This window comes from Pyxicephalus adspersus, chromosome 3 (assembly GCF_032062135.1).
Source record: "Pyxicephalus adspersus chromosome 3, UCB_Pads_2.0, whole genome shotgun sequence".
Lineage (NCBI taxonomy): Eukaryota > Metazoa > Chordata > Amphibia > Anura > Pyxicephalidae > Pyxicephalus > Pyxicephalus adspersus.
The window spans coordinates 120,238,741-120,259,451 of NC_092860.1; the positions used below are offsets into that span (position 1 = coordinate 120,238,741).

General features: G+C 38.1%; 1 protein-coding gene across 4 annotated transcripts in view; it reads left to right on the top strand.

Moving 5' to 3' along the window:
- Positions 1-20,711, top strand: part of MTUS1 (microtubule associated scaffold protein 1) — a 120,123-nt gene that overhangs the window by 13,752 nt on the left and 85,660 nt on the right. For all 4 annotated transcript variants that reach the window (XM_072406168.1, XM_072406169.1, XM_072406167.1 and 1 more), the window contains exon 2: positions 9,663-11,908. In XM_072406168.1, the coding sequence (XP_072262269.1) occupies positions 9,842-11,908 (2,067 nt within the window). In that variant the 5' untranslated portion in view covers positions 9,663-9,841. The remainder of the gene's footprint in view (positions 1-9,662; positions 11,909-20,711) is intronic.

The following is a 20,711-nucleotide window of genomic DNA, read 5'->3' on the forward strand; positions in this document are numbered from 1 at the left end:
CACTTGGCACTGTCGGCACATACTGGAATGTTGTGTTCAGGCAGAAGAAAACACAGCCCTGGATGGTGTATTGTGTCACCTCTAGAATGTCCCTCGTGGATGCTGGCCCCTCTTCTCTGTAAACAGCCGGTTTGTCTGATCCAGCCAAGATCGTCTATTCTTCTACAATAACTAGTTATTTGTACAGATGGGCTAAAAACACTAAATGGCTTAAAGGAAACAGATGGGTATGGGAACTGCCATTTTTAAAATGCTAAATGCCTGGTTACTACTGCTTCAGGACTTTCAGTTAATCACTTTGGCATCCAGAAAATAAAGTTGGTCAAATTATATAACTCCTAATAAACGTGTTATAGGTCAAGGCCTTGGAAAGAATTAAAGTTGTTGGGTAAGGTTATGTATACTGTACTGCTATCACTTTGCTTACTTTAAAAGCTGGTTTGCAGGTTGTAATTCTTATACAGGATTTGTTTAAAGTCCAACAAGCAGAAAAATTTAGGTTCCTAATTCCGAATTCTGCAGCTGCACATACACCTGTTATCTCTGGTCAGCCTCCAGGAGCTAAAAGACTGTATATGGTCAACTGCTACCATTAGACAGGGCTACTACATTGGGGTACCATTGTGAATTGTCCCCTTTAATGTAGTGCTTGGATAAGATGGGATCACTGGGTACTTTAGTTACATGTATATTTCATTTGATTCCAAACCACATTTTATGTTACTCTAATATAATGGTGTAAAAATGAAAAAGCAGCCTTTGCTGCAATACTCTCTTCCCATGGAAATTCGGGAAACACTTAATCTTATGGTTTAGTGCTGGTCCTCTTCGTCTGGGTTCTGACAATCAACATTTGGTCTGTTTCCTTTCTACCTGGGAGTTATGAACTCATCCTATGAGGGTACATCATCCTGTTACCTGCACAAATAAAACGTCAGTCAAAAACTCTGTAATTGGAGAACGTTTAAGCAAAACGTTTCTAGCCAAACTTTGTTTCCTTTTTCAGGCCCCAAACTTTATGCTGGACCCTTCCCTTGATTACGCCTAGGTCCTGCTGTGGCAAGGAGACTGGAGTGTAAATGTTTTATTTTATTATTTGGTATTGTATTCCAAAAACTCCTTTTATAGAATCTAAAAGGGAGTCTACAATTCGATTAGAATGTTGGTATCTGCTCTCTAGGGCAATTCTGGAATGGTATTGCGTAGAGAAACAAGCTAAAAAATGCTGTAGTTGGGTCTTCTGTTTTTATTCAGTGGGATCCTTCTGGGATCAGTCTACATCATTTCCCATTGACTGTCTGCTGCAGGTCCTTTTTTGAATTGACTGGAAGGTCCACATTGCTGGTATTGGTCAGAGGGAACGGTCAGGCACTGGTGATTTCAAGTTCAATTGAATTGGTGGATCATTGGTCCCCGAGGGTGGAATTGGGATAGTTGAGGGACCCAGGCATGGGAATTATGAGAGTATATCTTTCACAAGTTTAATAATTTTAAATCCATAGGGTGGATTAGATTGAGGTGTCAGAGAGGCTTAAATATTTTGGATTTTGCATGGACATGTGCTTTAAGTAGTAAGGCCCAAAAAAGGTGACTTGATTCCCAGTTTGATGCACAGAAGATAATAAACAAGTGGTGGATTACGGTAAGCTATACCACTAGATAGTGCTGGAGCCAATGTGCATTGTTCTTATTGGCAGCTGACTACTAACAGCATAGGTTGCAGGGCTAGCCACAAATTACAAACCATTGTTGGCATCTCCATTTTATTTATTGGTATTTTTCTTTGCTCTTCAGCAACACACAAAATGTAACCATAGAATTTGTTGGAGACATTGTTGCTGGGAAAGCCTCCGGGCTGTTAATTTGAATATACTAGTTTTTGTAAGCGTTAAGCTGATTGCTATTTAATTAGGTATATATTTATTACTTTGGAAAATAAGGGGAGTTTGCTAGAATATCCTTCTTTTTAATGGCTATGTCCTACACCAGCCATTCTCAACCAGGGTTCCTCCAGAGTTTGTCAGGGGTTCCGTGCGCGTTCATTGCTTCTTCTTGCTTTTGATGGTGGCAGCTTAGTCCACGGGTCAGCACCATTTAGCTGAGGCAGTTGCATGACACTAGCTTTTTTGCAGTGGGTGGGCACCTGAACTGTACCAGGTAACTGTTGTTCCCTTTAAACAGAGTTGGAAGTTCTTTGCATTCTCGCCAAGTTATCTTTGAAGTACTACCGTGTATTGAGTAAACATTCATTGTGTTGATCAATGATCCCTAGTTTCATCTATACAGTGTCATGTGGGGCATACCATTTATAGTTTAAACATTCTGGCTGTGTAGTCGATTGGATCATCCTTTATGGTTGTGTAAATACGAATTATTAGAAAGAAAGAATAAATATAAAGGTAACATTTTTTTTTCTTTTTCTGACTCTTATTTATAGTATAGTTAGGTACTTTGAGTGTTAGGACTTCAGGGTTTGATTTTAATTGATCACAGGCAGTTTGTGTAAGATTGTGGAAAGCTCTTACTAGATGTTGCCCTTAGTTTATAGAAGCAGAGGCAAGATGACGGCTTTAATGCACTTCTCCCGGGCTACTTACCATCTAAGGGAATGGTCACCCAATTATTTGTGTATCAGTAGATGGGCATGTGATAATCCTGCCCCGCTGATATCTGCTGCCAGAATGTAGAGCGAAATAGCAGGGCTGCGCAGGCAGTGCTACCATTGCTGTGGGAATGTTACAAGCTGGCACTTTACACTCCATTCTGCTCTTAGCTTATACTATCAGTTTGGCTCAGGCTTGTGTTTAACTTTCTTTAATAGCAAAGTTTAATACTGTTGTAGATTAAAAAAAAAAAAAAAAATTACCAAGATTTGGTGTTGGTTATACTGTTCAACTGCCAACTGCTTTTTAGTTAGACCTGCTCATATAATAGACTTAATACAAGAATTCACTTCAGCCTTTTTGCAATTAGTATGGTGCATTAATTGCCAGGCCACTGGGTGGTTTTCAAGGCTGCATGACAAGATTGTGGTAATGATGTATGAGCTGGCAAACGTTTAATTCCTCTGAGAGGAAAGGCTTGATTGAGATATTTAGACACTTTGTCCTGGGACACATCTGCTGCAATCTTTAAGCCTTTGTTCGCTTTTACTGAAATTGCTTGTGCTGTGCATTCTACTTTTGGCTGGATATTTCTAGAAATACAAACCTATGTTGTATCTATATCAATCCTTTGAGTGGGACGAGAATGTCTGATGTCAGATCATTTCTTATTGACCATCCTAACCAAATATCTTCTAGCTGTCTTGTCTGCATCTCATGACTGAAAAATATACAAGGATTCTGCTGACTTTTTATGGGCAAACAAAATGAATGCAGATCTTCAGTTTTATCTAAAATAGTCTCTTGCTGAAATGCAGCTTCTCCTGTGCAGTCCCACACATCATCATTCATCCCCTTCTTGTGAACCCAGGCAGTCATAGGCTCACCCCCTGTGCACGCATTGCATTGACTTGTGGTCACAGTGTAATGCTGATGTGTACATCTTTATTAACGTCTTTATGCTACTGTAGACAGCAGGAAAGTGCTTAAGGCTTGTTCACACAGTCAAAATTTTTGTGTCCTGGCTGCTTTCTCTGTGCCGTAATGTTTTCTATACCTAAAAACTGGTTTTCAAGCAATGCAATTGTTATAGAGAGGAACAGCGGGGGTTATAGGACATGGAAGCAAGTAATTGATTATTACTTTTTCATCCAAAATGCTTTAGATACAGCTTAATTTAGATACAGCTAAATTACATAAAAACTTTTTAAAAACCACTCACTGTTCATTTATTAAAACATGCTCATTTAAGTCTTTAGAAGCAGTGGGCGATGAAACTCAACAATAAACACAACATAATGCATCTTGGGACTAGGATATCCCACCATAACTGCAATGCATACTAGACACTTGCAGAAGATACATTTTAAACCTTGCTTCAATTATAAAGGAAGGTCTTTTCAGTTATTGGGCAATAAATCACCAGAATACTGCATTCACAAGTGCTGCAAAACTGCACGTGTTAACAAGCCCTTAGGGTTCTAGTTCCTTTAACAGCAAGTTTATGAATTCCATATATTACATGTCACTTTATTATTTCTGGATTATTAGTTTTAATCCCCCTGATTCAATAATCCGCTTTATTTGTTTGCGCATTGTTAGGCCTTATGAAATTGTGGCATAGCTGTATCAGTTGTGTGGTGCAGGATCTGGGAACATAGACTTGTTCTTTGTCTTCTAGTCTTGGCTTTGTCACAATAGGAGAGAGGTCGCCTTCTACTCAGATATCCTGTATGTGAATGAATCATTCATGAGGATTGCAATTACAATGCTTACTGAAGCCAGTTTGTCAGGGACAAAGATACCTAGGTTAGTATTGCATGTGATTAAATTACATATCCCAGCAGCAGGAATGTTTTACATTTCCTTCTATAGCAATGTAAGGTGCACTCACTCAGCACATATATGGAGTATTAGATGACCCGCATGCTCATGTCTGCAGTTAAGGGATCAATAATTCTGTGCAAATCTATGTCTGGATAATTGTATTCCTATTGATAGTTTTTTTTTTTTTTTTTTTTTTTTTAAGTCCCATACCTATAGTATGCCAGGGATACAAACGTGTTTTCCAGGATACCTTTTTAGTGACACAGCTGTTATGTGTTAAAGCATTGCTATAATTAATTATCCTAGTCGCAGCAATTATGCAGTTGGGTTTTTTTTGCAGACACCTAAGCCACTCAGAATATTAAGTGACAAAGTGACTCAAAACTCACAATGATGGTACTTTGCAACTTTTCTGTGTACATGTTTGCTACATTTGTTTTAGGTTTCCCCCCTTATTTTTACCTTTCCTCACTGGATTGTATCTCTAGAGGTTTGCCCTTGTTACCCTAGAACAAAACTAGGAAACAAAGGCGGCTTGAGTTTTTTTTTTTTTTTTGCAATAAAAAACAAAATCTGTCAAATCCTAATAAATAGATCTAACAAAAAATTTAGTTGAATATTTACCAAACCATTAAGAAACCTAATAAGAGGAGTTGAGGTTTAGATGTGTCCAGTACTTGCTTTCACCAGGGAAGCCATGGCCAGAAGTTGGGGGTTTATTTTGATGGCATGATTCATGCTAGACCTTGAGATTTAGATAATGATAATTAAAAGCTGGCACTTCCATGGACCACAAAACCTGCTGACTGCAGTAAAATGGTGATGAAATAAGATGTAGCCTGGCAGCTGATACAGGTCGGGGAATCTTTGACCTCCATAAAACTAGCTGCCTTCAGTAGAAATGTGGCTGTAGTTTTCAGGACATGTCCCGTATTGTTAATATTAACAGTATTTATATTGCATCAACATATTACACAGAGCTGTACATGAAGTGCATGTTGGTTAATTTATTTGGTTATATTTCCCAGTTTGGTTTAGCATTAAATTGTAAAGGGAGAAATCTCCTAAACCTTAACTTTCAGTACATGACAAAAGATTCCTAAAGGGAAATCTGGAAAGGTAAGCAGCTGCCTGATGTGTGTTGCAGCACTTGTATAATACAGCTGTGTATGTGTTAATTTTTATGCAGGCTGGCTGCATTACATAAATGGCAATTAATTTGGTTTTTTTAATTACTACTTTGTATTGGCTCTGCTGCAAGCTGAATAGTACCTAGAGCTCCGTCTGCTGGCTGGATAGAAGACTGCATAAAACTTTAATAATTAAAAACCTTTGGATTCTTTCACCTATTTGACACAATCTTGATGCTATATGTTCCAAAATACTTACATACAGTTCAGGTAACTTGTAAATATGTCCTCACATTTCCTCATCTGGCAAATTTTGTACCAGTGGTACTGGGCTTTTTCTGCATTGTGTTCTATGCCAAGTCGGCAGAACCATATAAAGGACTTTAAATAGGACCATAACATCCTCCAAGGCATGTTTAAAAGCAGAGGATGCTTTTTGTAGACTTTACTTTGTGAGGGAGCACTTTGTTGTGACATTGTATTTTCAGGCGCTCCTATGAAAGCACATGTTATTTCTGATATATGTGTGCTATAGCATAGGAGCAACTCTAGGAAAAGATCTTGAAATATGTGGATTGCTGCAGTTATGGGTCATATTGAATCCAGTATGTTCATATCTGACATTAAAGCTTACATTTGGTTCAGTACTGTGTGTGGTTGTGGAGGGGGGTTGACATACTTAGGTCACTAAATATAATTCATTTTTACAATTTCCTATCTTTGATAAATCTCACCTGCTGTCTGTAAAATGTATTATTTTTCAGTGTTGTGTACCTGGTGTTTAGAAAACAAACTGACCTGTGTTTCTGGTTGGTATGCATTTCATATGTAGCTCCTGTACTCATATAATACAACCAGTTCTTTCTGTCAATCAGTTCTTCTGTTTATATATGATTGGTTTACCATGTGTGACTGTCTGTTTTCCTTTTCCTGGTGTTATTTTAGGCTCCGAATGTAAAAAAATAAAGAAATCAGTTGATCATTTTACAGGAGAAGCCAGGCTTTTTGTTTTGAGTCATTTTGGAATAGTTGATGATGGAATTTATTCGTCTCGTTCTGGAGTGGAAAAAATAGAGCATCTTGATGCCAAGAACTCATTGCTTTCATAGTGTGAGCATTGGGCCTATTTTCAGAATTTTTTTTCCTTCTGCTAAAAAAATAACACAGAAAAACACCCTTAAACAGGATTTTCTTTTAATGTGTTTCCCATAAAATATCAATGTGTTTTTACTACAAATCATGTTTAAATAGAAAACAAACCTGGAGCCACCTTATGTAAAAAAAGACCAAACAACCATTGAGAGTAGAGGAAAATTATGGGGATCTTAAATATATAAGCAAATATTAAGCAATAGCTTAGCTACAGCATCGCTGCCTGAAATGCTGCTGAAATTCAACCACCAACAGCAACTGAACGACTTATTGCTGATGTAGACAGCGAGGAAGCATCTTTTTATGATGACATTAGCTGACATGGTCTATTGATTTCTTCGGCCTTCAATTTGAATCTCTGACATGGTTTAAGCTATCATGTAACATTAGAACTAAATGAAATGATTTTAACAAAAAGTTTCCTGGTGTTACCCACCTCAAGTCCCAGTCTATGAGCACATTGAGTCATTTTTTATTTTCTCCCTAGGTAGATTTTCAGAAAACCTTCCATAGTAACAAAATATGACCATACAGACCTTTTTAAAGTTTCAAGCATCTGTTAATTTTAGGGCACCTTTATGGATTCAGAGAAGTAAATATAAAAGTATTACTTTTTAGTTTTTAGATTAGTGGCACTTGCTGGACTCGTAGAGCAAACCAACTTTACTAGCTGGTAAAAACTTCTTTCTGCCTTGAACTGTTCATAGTGACCATAGCTGTTGGTGGCAGCCTGGTAGTGATACATGCTTGTGGTAAACCTTATCAGACGTAAATGGCAGTGTGCAACCTATTCCTGAATCGGTGGTAATATGCTTTAGTTACATGTGATATTTGTAAAGTCAAGTGTATGTGTATGGATCCCTAATTGTATTTATGTAAATGATTGTGCTATAGTGATGTGTTAAGCTGCTGTACAGGGGGTATTTCTCTTTGTTGGATTACATTAGGTTGGTAGGGATTAAAAAGTTTTAATAAGTTCCTTCTCATTGGTTCTTTTTCCCTTCCCATGGCCTGGTGGTTGTTCAGCAGTGGTTCACTGCCTTGTGTACCTTGTTCTTTCTGAAGAATGTCTGTCTGTGTTTTGGTTTTGGTTTTTTTTCTAGTAGGTCACTCTGCAGGCTGATCCTCCCTCTGAATAAGGCTGAAAAATGTTTTTGAAAAAGTAAAATTTTCACTGCAGTAATTGGCTTTTTGTTCTGTATAAAGATGTCATGACTTTTTTTCTTTGGAACCCCAGGGACTTTAAATGGAAGTGTTATGTCTCCTTCCTTTTTATGTAGTTATTATAGTGCTGTTATACTGGTCAGGTATAGGAGTTTCCTTCTGTAGAGGATACATTAACTCATCTAGTCAGTCCTAAAACTTCATTAGAGGATGTGCCATGTCTTAGCCAAGTGCATACTTGAGGTGTTTTTTTTTCCTGGTCCCTCAGGTTAAAGTGACCATGTAGATTGGGAATAAAATAAAAAATGTGCTGTTGGGGGTTAAGAGGAAAAATGTTATTTTCGTTCACTTTCCAAACTCATTTGACTTTTACAAACTCCTTACTGCTACAGCAACTTACGGAGCATCTTGGAAACACTTGGCTAGGGCAGGACTTAAGAACTTTCCTGTGTGGGACTTATAGCAGAGTTCAAGATTCGGAACAAATGGCTCTCTAACCGGTGTGAGCATGGGCAGAAGGTATATGTTTCCTCAAGCCATGCTTCGACTGTGCTATATAGAACTCAAGTCAAGTGGTGTTGATTACAGAATTAGCCAGTCACCATTACATGGGAGGTGAAATTGCCACAACCTAAAGAACCCCAGCAATCCTCGAGGAACCCTAAGGTGATTTAGAATGACTGATTTATGCTTGGGCAAGTGGGTGGTCATCTCATGTCTGTTCCCTGCAAACAACACTGGAAAACTTTTTGTGAGCAATGCCATCAGGGGGACAAATTTAAAATATTTTGTCAGTTAGTATTTGTAGACCTTCCAGTGAAGTAGCTGACTCTTCTACTATGCTTGGGCACATTTTGCTGAAGCTAAGTAGTTAGTGTAGTTGTTGTTCTTTCTTTAATGCTGAAATCCAGCAGTCTTCCCTATTGGGTATGGATCACATTAGATCATCAGGCTTTTGTATAGCAAGATAGCTCTTTATGGCAAATTGTATAGTCTACGCTACTAATTTCCTATTTGCCTCCAGAATTGGTTTAATTGGCTATGCTCCTTGATGGACTGGTGGTTAACATGGGGATGCCTTCAGGGTATTTTGACTGTTCGGTAATTATCTTGTTATATACAGAACCCAACTTTAGTTCAGCAGTTTCATTTGGTTGCTTTAGGTCCCATGTCAAATTATCCTGCTTAAATTTCCCACACACGATTACCTCCCAGAAAGTTATCTCCTATGGGTTTTCTGAATGTGCTTTTATTGGCATTAATATGCATTGTTTTTACTTTTATGTATTGTGTTTTTGTTTGGGTAGGTTTACCCATACACCCCCAACAGCCCTCACATAGATACAAATTTAGGTATATATTTTTGTCATTTTGGTTTATTTCCTGATTTTTTTTTTTTTTTTTTTTTTTTTTATGTTGAAGATTACTAGTTATTGATAAACCATGCACCTGTTAAAACACACCACATCATCATAAAAAAATTTATTCGGATGGCTAAAAACTGACCATGCAATTTTTTTGGTTGTCTGCTACAATTAGCAGTCTTTCTAGAAGTATTGACACGTGTTCACCCCACAGCTAAACAGATGTTTCCTTGTGGTGTGCGCAACTACACACTATTCTCAGGAGGTAATGTGGGAATGGACCAAAATCAAAGAAAATTTAGCAATCCAGTTCTTTCTGGAAGGCTCACTGCGTTAGTGGACTGAAGCAGAAATACATAACTTGAATCCATATATATACATTTTTTGTGTCTAAATTAAAATATCCTTTCTTTTACTTTCAGATGGAGCTGGTCTTTGTCCTGATGAACACATAATTGGAATGAAAAGGTTTTATATCTGATGCATCTGCCTTGCATGGATCTGCCCTTCGATTACCCTATAGAAGACTTCCTTTTTAGGTGTATTCCACTTCTTAAAGTGAAATGTCCTGACTGAGAAGTCAAAAGCTGTATAAAGCAGCATGATGAATGTTGAAAATTTGGAGGATTCCCCCAAGAATGCTTATGGCTCCCCATTACTTTTTGATAATGGAAACGAGGAGCAAAAAGCAAGTTGTTCTGAATGTGAATGGAACATGAACTCAAATGATCTAGCATGGAACGAGTATCAGCCAAGTGTTGACTCTGTTGCTAAAAGGCCTAATGGGCTTGAACTTGAGAACACAATAGACTACTTGCATAAACAAACTGATGATGAAATTTCAAAAAACAAAAGTCCTCTCCGTATCGGCACTTTAGACTTAGAGGAAACTGTAGATTATGTTAATAAGCAGGAGCACAATTCTTTACTTCCAGGGACCTATGTATGTTCACACCAGGATTTAATTTCCAATCCCAGTCAATTCCAATATATGCACAACCTACCGAATGTTGAACAGCCTATGCCTTACTTTAAGCCCTCATCTGACCCCTATTACAGCAAAATTGAGCAGGTGAGGACATGCACTGTAAATCGGATAGATGATGATTGTGGAAATCTTGCATTTGATCAAGTGGAAGAAAGTTCACCAATCGGTAAGCACAAAGACACAGAGAATACCTTAAATCTGTTCTCATTGTCAGGTGACACAAGCAGTGAAATGCTTATGAGGAAGAATAGCAGAGTTTCAAGTAGCTCTGAAAAGCCATTGAGTACCTCTTTATTAGAAAGTTCTGCATTACCGAATACTTCCACAGAGGTTTTTTCAGCATCTCTGAAGTGGACTAACAATGTCCAGGATTGCTGCCAATCTGATGAGCAATGCAATAAAGACTTGAACTATTTTGAAGTGCCTCCACACATCCCTAAAGATCCCAAAGAACAGGTGCTTATCGATAAAGGGCCTGAGGTTTCAAGCCAGATATTTGACATTCATAGGGATGCAGTTACATGTAGTACTCCTAAAGAGGGCAATAAAAAGGTTCTTGAAAATTTCGGTCATTTGGACACAGACCTGAATATGAAGGATGATATTAACAAAAATAGTGTTGATTTTCTCCCAGTAACAGCTCAAGAAGCTAATCATGTTTTAAATACAAAAGATAATTACCAAGAAGCCAAAGACATGGTTGGTAATCTTGTTGAAGACCTAAAATTATCCAGTAGAACACAGTCCTGTAGTTTAGAATCAAAAGACTTGCTAAATATCCTAGCTGGACTTACTGGTGAAGATACGTTTTTAGTAGCTAGTCCCTGTTCACACACAGATGCCAAGGCTTATACATCTACCCCACTGCCGGAGTCCAAGAATATGACCTTTGCAGTACCTTCTTTAGAGGATTTGGGGCAAATTGAAAAATTTAGCAAAATCGATCATGCCAAGGAACCAATGAAAGGGAATGTAGATACTAAAGCTGGCCCTGGCAATGTTGCAACAAAACAAGTTTCTAAAAAGCTTCCAATTGTTACAATTGCTAAAGCAAAAAAAACTGAGGTTGTCAGCTTTCCGAAACCAAACTTTAAGAATGTAAAGGCAAAAGTGCTTTCCAGACCTGCGTTATTGGGAAAGGATTGTCCCACCGCTGTCTCTAAGGTGTCTCCCCGGTCGCCACAGTCAGCATCTAATGCCTCGTCACCTGTGGCATCTCCCAGAGCCATATCGTCCACTGTTAAAATTGTGAAAAGGAAATCTGCTGTCGATCAGGACCTAAAAGCAGAGGCAGCTATTGCTAAACTACACAAACAACCAATTAATAAGCAGCTCTTCCCCAGCCAACTTGCACATGCCCCAACCCATACAAAATATGCATCAGGTAAAGTTCCCAGAACGGCTGTCTTAAAGCAGACTCAGGATGAGATTGAGAGAGCAAGTTCTTCAAATTCTACACGCTCGTCCAGCTCGGCTGCTGCCTTAACCTGCACGGCCAGCTCCAAAGTGACAGAAAACAAAGGGGATAAGGCAAAGACTGTTTCTAAGCCTGTTGCTGTGAATGGTGTACACATGGGGCCGGACACAGTCAATCAGAATGGCATTGCTGATGGTGATTATGAGAAATCTGAACCCCACAAGGAAGGCTTTACTTCAACCGACATTTTTGCCAGTGTGGAGGTAGGTGTCATATTACTACTCCTGTCAATAAAACCTGTTTTTAGTATAAAATGCATATGAAAAAGGCTGGTCATGTGTTCAGTTTTTTTCCTATGCCACGTGATTTTTAGTCGGTTATTCATAATGTTGTGCCCAAGCCTAATTTTTTCCTTTTAGAAAATGTCTAAACTTGTGGAAAGCTCTTTATTTTACTATTCATCACACACTGCAGTCCTGTGTATAATCCCTTGTGATAGAAGCATGATCCTTGTGCTTATTTCAGAACATCATGATGCAGTTCATGTTTACATTTACGCATAAGGATTTCATCATGGCCCCTCTGTACTGCACTCATGTACACTTCCCTGACGACTAAAAGAATCAGATTTCAGGCTGTCACTGCCAAAACCACAAATTTCTCTGTAGTAGCCAAATACAATCCAGATCCAGCAGTTCCATCTCTGTTCTGTTTTTCTTATTATGTTGGTAACGTGTATTTTGTCAGAATTTTGGTTTAAGGGTCTCGGTGTATTTTTACTAAAAGTACTGTTCAAAGGTGTTCATGCATCATCAGAAATATGTGTAGTTAAGTTGGGTTTCTCTTTTGGTGACAAGATTTGCACACTTGCAACATCTCCTATAAGAGGTTACGTTCTAGGTTTTGCAGGAAATTAATTGGGGGGGAAAAGAAATGAAATGGGAAAAGACCCATGGAGAGAGGTTGCCATTGGGCATTCCAAAGAGATGACACCTGCAGCCAAAAGATCACTTGTGGGTAAAATGATGTCTTAAATCAACTAGCATATATGCATGGAGACGTTGCCCCATTTGGCAAATATAAAGTGAAACCCCATAAAGCCCCTTAGGAGACATTGTACTGTAATGTTGCTAAAATACAAAAAAAATCTGACTTCCAAGACTTTGAACATCACTATTGTTTTTTATTAAGAAATATAAAAATCAGAACAACACTATTTTACAGGTACTTGGTGGTATATTTAAAGGATTGGTGGCTTTTATACTACTTTAGCTTAACACAGGCAAAAGCAGAAATATTTTGATTTCTGTCAAATACAACTGACAGCATGTTCTTGTTGTTGTATTATATTTCCCCTTAGGGAAAGTGCTTAAGATCTAGGTAAGAATGTCCTGTTATACAGGCTTATACGTGATCTTTAGGCAAATCCTTTTTTGAAAAGGATGCAGTGTAGAATATTTTTTTGCGTTCAATAGCAATATATAGTGTAAACTGAAGCCCAATTAAATAAACACCACTGACAATCTTGTTTTACGAAGTTGTATTTACAATTGTCCGTCACTGTAACTGGTAGCTACAAACAAACGTCTTATCACCAATACATTGCTCTAGTGTAGAAAAGGTTTCCTAAACCTGGTTATATTTGTGAACGAGGTGCAGGGCAAGTCTGTAGTATGACGCACTGACTGACCTGCATACGTGAATTCTCTTTTAGATTAAGATACAAAACAGTTGTATCTGCCTATTTGTCTCCTTCTAACAGTATGGGTTTTTTCTTTTGGAGTTTTAAGTTCTATAAAGAATTGTACTGATATTCATGGTGTCTTTTAACCACAATTGCTAAAGGGTCACTATACTGGTAATTAACTTGTGGTTGGATAATGGGGGATTTAATCAGACCCTGCCCTTTTTTTTCTGGGACCTGATCCACATGTGTTTTAACCTTGTTGTCTGCTTCATGGTGGGTAAGGGTAGAGCCAAAAACTTCTTTTAAGTTCATCATCCTTGGCAAAGGTTTTTAGGGGGGGGGGGGGGGGTTAGCAGAACAAGTTCCTCTGAAGATTTCTCCTTGCCTCTTGTTCTGCTTACAGATTACCCTGAAGATGAAATCTTTCTATCTACTCTTGAACTTGGCGAATCCAACAAAAATGTGTACAGTGTAGAGCTTCAACTTCTGTCCTCAACAGTTGTAAAGGCTCTTCTCCTGCTCTGATTTTTGATGTAACTGGTGCCTTTCTGTCATATGGAAACCTAACTATAACCGTTTTGTTTCCCTTTTCGGAGATTTCTGCTGTTTTTAGGTTTCATAGTGTTTGAAAAAAAATGGGAATTCTCTCCACTTTGTCACTGGCACTCCTGAAAATGCTCACAAGAAGCACTAAAAACTTCGGAGCTTCCTACTTTTACTCAAAACCTTAAGTAGATCTAGTAAGCAATGATTTATAACCGTCAGGTGTTCTTGTGGTCTAGTGTGACTCCTAGGTGTAAAAATTCCTTAATGCCCATAGTTTGGGCACAGGTTTTCTCTTAAGCTCTTTCTTTTTTCCTTGTGTTTATTAGATGTAGTGTAGTATAGCGTAAAAGTGTTTTTTAAATCAAAGTTGTGCTTTTAGCTCTAATGCTAAAATTCTGTAGACTGACTCCTGAACAGGGGTGAATACATGGGACGTCTGTCAGGGTTTGTTCAGGTACCATAGTGTGGTGACAGGTGAAAAGGGCAGTGAAAGGAGCTGTGCAGGGTTGTCAGCATGGTATTGTTGTCTCCCTCCAGGCAACACACGGCTCTGTGTGTGCAAACAAAGCCTTGGAGGTCAAAGTATGATCCCTGTAATTCTTTTTAATCATGTCAAGTGCAGATGTATGTATGGTGGAATTGTCTTCATCACTGCTTATTTGCTCTCACTCAAGACAAGTGATGTTATAGTTGAACACCAGCAAAAACCTAAATGTACAGATAAAGCATATAATAAGTGAGCTGTTATACTGGCTAATGATTAGCATTTGTGGGTATAGGGACTTGGGATTTACACAGTTCTGTCAATGTTTGGCAGGATATGAGGCCTGATTTTTTTTACAGTAACTACCACTTGTTCTATTCCCGTCATATCAGTAAAAATAAGCAGCAGACTGGAAGGAAGTAGTGGCAACAAAAAACATTAGGAAGCATGATAAATACCACCAGTTTGACCAGTTTGATCATTTCTGTACAAGCTTTGTAAGATGCTTTTACCGGGTCATATTTAGGTACATGCACTGGTTGTATAATAAATACAAGCGCTGCATTCATACCTGCTTTGAGAATTACATTTAGAAGAATTCTCTAGAAAGCTACCAAATGTGTGCCATTTACAGAGGGAATTTTTAACTGCTCACATAGTGTTGATTTATTGACAGATTACCATTCCTGTGACAATTATTGAAAATAAGTCTATAACCCTGTACTACATTGATTATATTGTGATAAGCCCTTTTTCACAGGGTGACAGTTCCAGGTCATCACTATTCTATGTGTTCAAAATAAGATTTGTTGTGTAAGCAGATGGAAACTGCGTAGAAACTCTTTACCGTTTACATTCATTATGGAGACAGGTGCTTTCAATTTGCTGTATAGTAAAGTAGAAAATTCCTAAGTTTCTGAGCTTAGAGTGAATTTAGTGAGCAGCATTAAAGCAAACCTGTCATTAAACGGCCATTCTCTACTTTTTAAAACTCTGGTTGCCTTGCTGTTGTGCTGTCCCTGACTCATGTTTTCATGACTTGGTAATGAAGCCAAATGGTTAGATTGACAAACAGGTAAATGGCATTCTCTGGAAGTAAGCGCTGGCAGATATTTTTGATAGGTTGGGTATCTAGATTCAATGAGAAGAACTTTGTAATTAATAATTTACTGTATGCCTCAGAGCTGTTTTGTTTGGAACACATCCATGGGAGGAAGTGATCGGTCATATTGCCTGCAGGACACATAAATCACGTTTTCATTTGCTGTGCGACGTATATGTAGAGCTGGAACTTCACACTTTTTCTGAAAGACTTGTGAATAATACACTCATGTGAGCCAATTGTGTATATTGCAAATGCTTGTCCTTCTAGACCCAAAACCTCTGCAACATTTGTGGTTCTGGGTGACACAAACCATAAAATAAAGGCCATTAAATATAACATATTTAGGAAATTAAAGATATATTGTGATATTTATCAGTGACTGGCAACCAGGTCTACTTTTATTGAGTTTACTATGAAGATGTACAACAAAGTCCTACACATCCACAATATTACCATCTGGTCTTTGTCAGCCTCATGGTAAAGAATAGTAGATGTTATGTCCCATGGGATTGTATTATAAACAAATCCATTCTGGATCTGATTCTTCTTTTGCTGAATTTAGAAATCGTACACTCCTATCTGATATTTGAATGAGTACATCCAAATTTTCTTGACCTCAAAACTTTGTTGGCGGTATGGAATAAGCATGCAGTGCTTAAAACAAAAATGCCTGATCAGTGTGCAGGTCCTGTGTCTGACTCGACTACTGAGATAGATGGCTTGTATTTATGAAAATAGATCAATAATAACAGCCAACTTAGTTACTGTTCTTATTTCCTTCAGAAACACATGCCAACAATATATCAATTTGTAAAATTGCAAAGCACCCCAGATAAAAGCGGTGCCACATACTAATTCTGATTGCCAGGCCATGTAATCTTGTCACATAATCTCATAATAACATTGCTCTGTGACAGGTTCCCTTTATCCTTAGCCAGCAGGTTTTTAATCTGCTGCAAGCAGTGTGGGCGCTTCAGTAACATTGTTGCCTTTATTACATAATCACTTTGCTTTAGTTGCCACTTGTTCTACCTGGAGCCATTTGGAAGGCTGAAACTCGCTTATTAAATGTTTTGATAGGGAGTGTTAAGGCATCCAGCAGAAAATAGGATTGTCTTCATCTAAAGGCCTGGGGGAATTATGACTGTCTGCAGAGAGAAACCACTTCTGCCTACAATGGGACATGCTATACTTGCTAAAATGTTTGACTCTTTTTTAGTAATTATGTAGCCCTGGTATGTTGTAAAGTTTTTCAAGTTTGTATATAAACCCTTGTAGCAATCTGTTCCTAATATAGATTACCAGGTTTTCAAGACCAATCTACCAAATTTTCAAGACCAATTTTAAGCCTGCTTGTTTTTTTTTCACAATGAGATTTGTTGGTCCATATTCTAGATCAGTGTTTATGGGGCACGTAAATGAAAAAACTCCCAATATTCTAAAAGTTATATGTAACATGTACGTGCTAGATCTTGCATGCCTTCTCACAGCACACGCTGCACATATTTTTGCCACAACACCTTTTTTTTTTTTTAACTTATGTTACATTGGCTGGCAATAGTGAAAAAACTGGACCTGCGGCAATTTTTTTTAAGGCCGCACATGCTGCAACAAAAATCTGTTAACCTGTACTACCCCTATAGAGTAGTGTCTGTTTCTGCACAGGTATGTTTATCAGAAATCTGACAAATGGGTTGTTCAGGAATGTACTGTTCAGTTAGGGATTCCTAAAAATACAGACTGTTCCATATTAAAGGTGTGTCTTGTACAAGGAGGGGGCTTGGTGCACCAAGTGTGTTTATCTGCCTTGTGTGTGCAGTTCAGATCATGTTTACAACTCTTACCCAACACGCCCTGTCAAGTGAATACTGATGATATTTTGTATAAACAATCTTCTGGGGGGTTATCGTTACTATTGGAACCTACAATTTGGACAATATACTAAGTTTGTCCTTCAAGTTTGCAGGAAAGGAACAGCACTGTGTTCCTGGCAAGAGAGGCATGGAGCCTGCCCTGATAAGGAGCTCCCAGATTGCAGTCTGTCCCACTGGTCGGAGCGGGGAACCCTTGGTCTGGCCATCAGGTCTTGAGAGCGGCCGAATCTCGCTTAGTTTCGTCCCCCTGGAGTGGCGATCCAGGGGTACCCTAAAATCACAATGGGAGTGGTGAACCCACTGTTGATTTAGCATGTGACGTGCCTGTGTACGCTGATTTTAGCACATCTCCTTCATTCTGCACTAGCTGCGGCTAGCGCAGATGGGCAATTTGTTACTCTTTGCCCAGCGTGTTGTGCACTGTGCACATATTTTTTTATGTATTTTTCTGTTATGTCACTGTCACTTGTGTGGTATTTGTGTGCCACTTTTGATGAAGGATGCTATTCCCTTATGGGTTAGCCCTGACGTATTGGGGAGTACTTTGGGTTTTATGGTCAGGTACTCTTCCTTACTGGGAGTCTGTCTTGTATTAAAGACTAGTATTTGTTGGGATTGCCTAGGCAGTCCTATAGAGAAAGGACCCTGTCTGACTTCGGTCAGACAGGCTAGTAGGCCCATTCCAGCTTCGGCTGTATGGTCTTAGTACCCAGCCCCCGTCAGAAGCTTTGCCCTGGGGGGTCTGGGGAAACTGGGTGGCCCTTACTCTTTAGAGGAGGATCACAATAATACCCCAGTGCACGTTTTTTGTGTGGTGTTTTTACAATCACTTTTTTTTTTCGAGCACAGGGTTTTAGTTTAGCGGATCATGTTACGAGAGACAGGTCCTGGACCTGGCGCTGGACACAGTAAGAATGTGCTGTGCATACTTGCCGATTTATGGCAGAAGCTTCCCACCCACAAACAAGCTTTTAGTTCTATAGTAGGTAAATTTTTCATATAGGCTTTTATGTTATATAGGCTTTTTCTTGTTTTAGAAGAGACTTTTTGGGCATATATATTTTGAATAAATTATGTTTTTGAATATAATTAAAAATGTCAAATTTTTATTATAACAATCATGATTAAAATAGCTGATATACATCACATAAAAAAAATAGCTGATATACATCACTTAAATAAAATAGCTGAACAGATCTCCATGGGTATCTTTTCAACGCGTTTCATGGAACTATTGTCTGCTTCCTCAGGAAAAGACTTACAAGGATTTTTAACAACATAGTCTTAAAGAATCCACTAAATTTTTTAAAAAAAATTTTCAACAAAAACAATATTATATCCACTTACATGAGCCAGCCTTCCACTGAAATGTAACAACCCAAAATTTCTTAACACCAACAACATGGATGAAATTAACATAGTAGTGCGTGAAGGGGAGAGGTTGTTGTATTAAGGAGTGTCCTAATGACCACTGTAGTGCTCTTCTGATTCATAGCAGCAAAGTAAAACAAACTTTTTATACTTTATATACGTCTTGTTGTAGCTTTCTATTTTTTTTTTTCATTTATATACGGTCAGGTCATAAATAAATGAGAATACCGTGATTCATAATATTCTCCTAAATTGAAGCCAGTTCAGTAATGGACATCTTAAAACCATTTTTTAAGTCTGTTTTTTTTGACAACAGACATTGTTAGTCATTTATGATTATTAAAATGATCATTGAATACTTATTCTAACTATAAGTAGGTAGAATAACAAACTGCCCTTTTCTAATTTCACATTTCCACTCCATTGTTATAGTTACAGGAGTGCCCTTTGCAATGATTAGTCTGTAAAATGCTATATTGTCAGCTAATCCAAATAAACTTCTAGCTTCAGATCTTTTGTGTAATTTTATGTATGGATTTATTCTACTTTTTACATGTGCAAAATAAAAAGCTTCTCATGTGCTGGAAATGAAGATATTAAGACTTGGGTGTGATCTGTGTCCCAGAACATAGATATGGGGGAGTAAAGGTAATTATAGTATTTAACCATTATTGCAGTAATGATTAATAACATCTGTCATGTTAGATCCATACACGTGTGCTTAAGTCTTACCCACAAGAAAGATATTAACTGATGCTTCTGGCGTATCATCTCAGTTTTCTTGTGATATTTTAACAAGTTTTGATTAAATAGCCTATAATTAGAATGTAACTTCATGCAGGAAATTTGGACAGGGGTTTATTTATCTAATTTTGCTTTTTTAGTTTGTGCCTGCAGTGTTCTCCCCAGACATTTTTTTCAGCCGGGTGGTAGGAAGCTGTAGCCGGGTGGTAAAAAAGGGGGTGTGGCAAAACACGGCAAATTTAGTGCTTCCAGTTGTTTATGCCATGGGTAATCAGTAACCTCTTATTTTTTCAGTGTTCTACCTTCTCCCAATTATTTGTTACAACTTTGAAATGCCTGCCCCGTTAGTATATCCAATTTTTCTATTCTATGTATTTTGCCACAAGTGTCCTATGCCCTGTATTGTGACCCAACTTCCTAGTGTTCTAAGTTTTAAGAGTTTATTCCTTTGTAGTAGTGTAATAGTATAATGAATGTGGTGTAACAAGTGAGGCTTAGCTCATATTAGCATCAAAAAATATTTACCCCTTCTGAGTGACTTCTGGCAACTGCTAGGCACCTAGGATTGGTAACAGGCCATAGAGCTGGGCGGGGTATTCAAATCAGCCGGGCGGAGCAAGCGGCTAAAAAGCTCTGGGGAGAACTATGGCCTGAATAGCATACCACAGTTGTAGGTATAGATAAGACTTTGTTTATGGGACTACAAATGTAGCTTGCAAGCTCTAAAAAATTGTCATGAATAATGGATCATATCCACCTATATTTTATGGTTTTGTCCATTCTGGTTTTGTAAATTTTTGGATTAACGTAAGTCAAAAAAGGAGCGCGTTTTATTTCTCTCCAACCCCTGTATGTTTGGAACCTTCCACCAGATCTATAAAAAAACATTTTTTTTAACCAGGGTATATTTTAGCAAACACTTTACAGGCAGTAAGTATAGTTATAATGTATTAATATGGGAGCTTAACTCTTCATGGTAATGTTGCATTTAAGTGGCCAGGAAATAAGAGACTTACGAGTTTGGCACAGCTGGCATTGGTAGCTGTATATTTTATTACCTTTTTTGTGCTCCTTTTTCTTCAAGATAAGCCCAATAAAGATACTGTTGTCTTACAAGAAAACTTGTATAGCAGATAAGAAATGGGTAGATAAGTTGGAACATTAGTACAATTTAATTCAAATTTATTCTACTAACTACAAATAAAGGAAGTTTGCAAAAGGTGTTGACCTCAATTTTTTCTCAAGCAATGTTGCC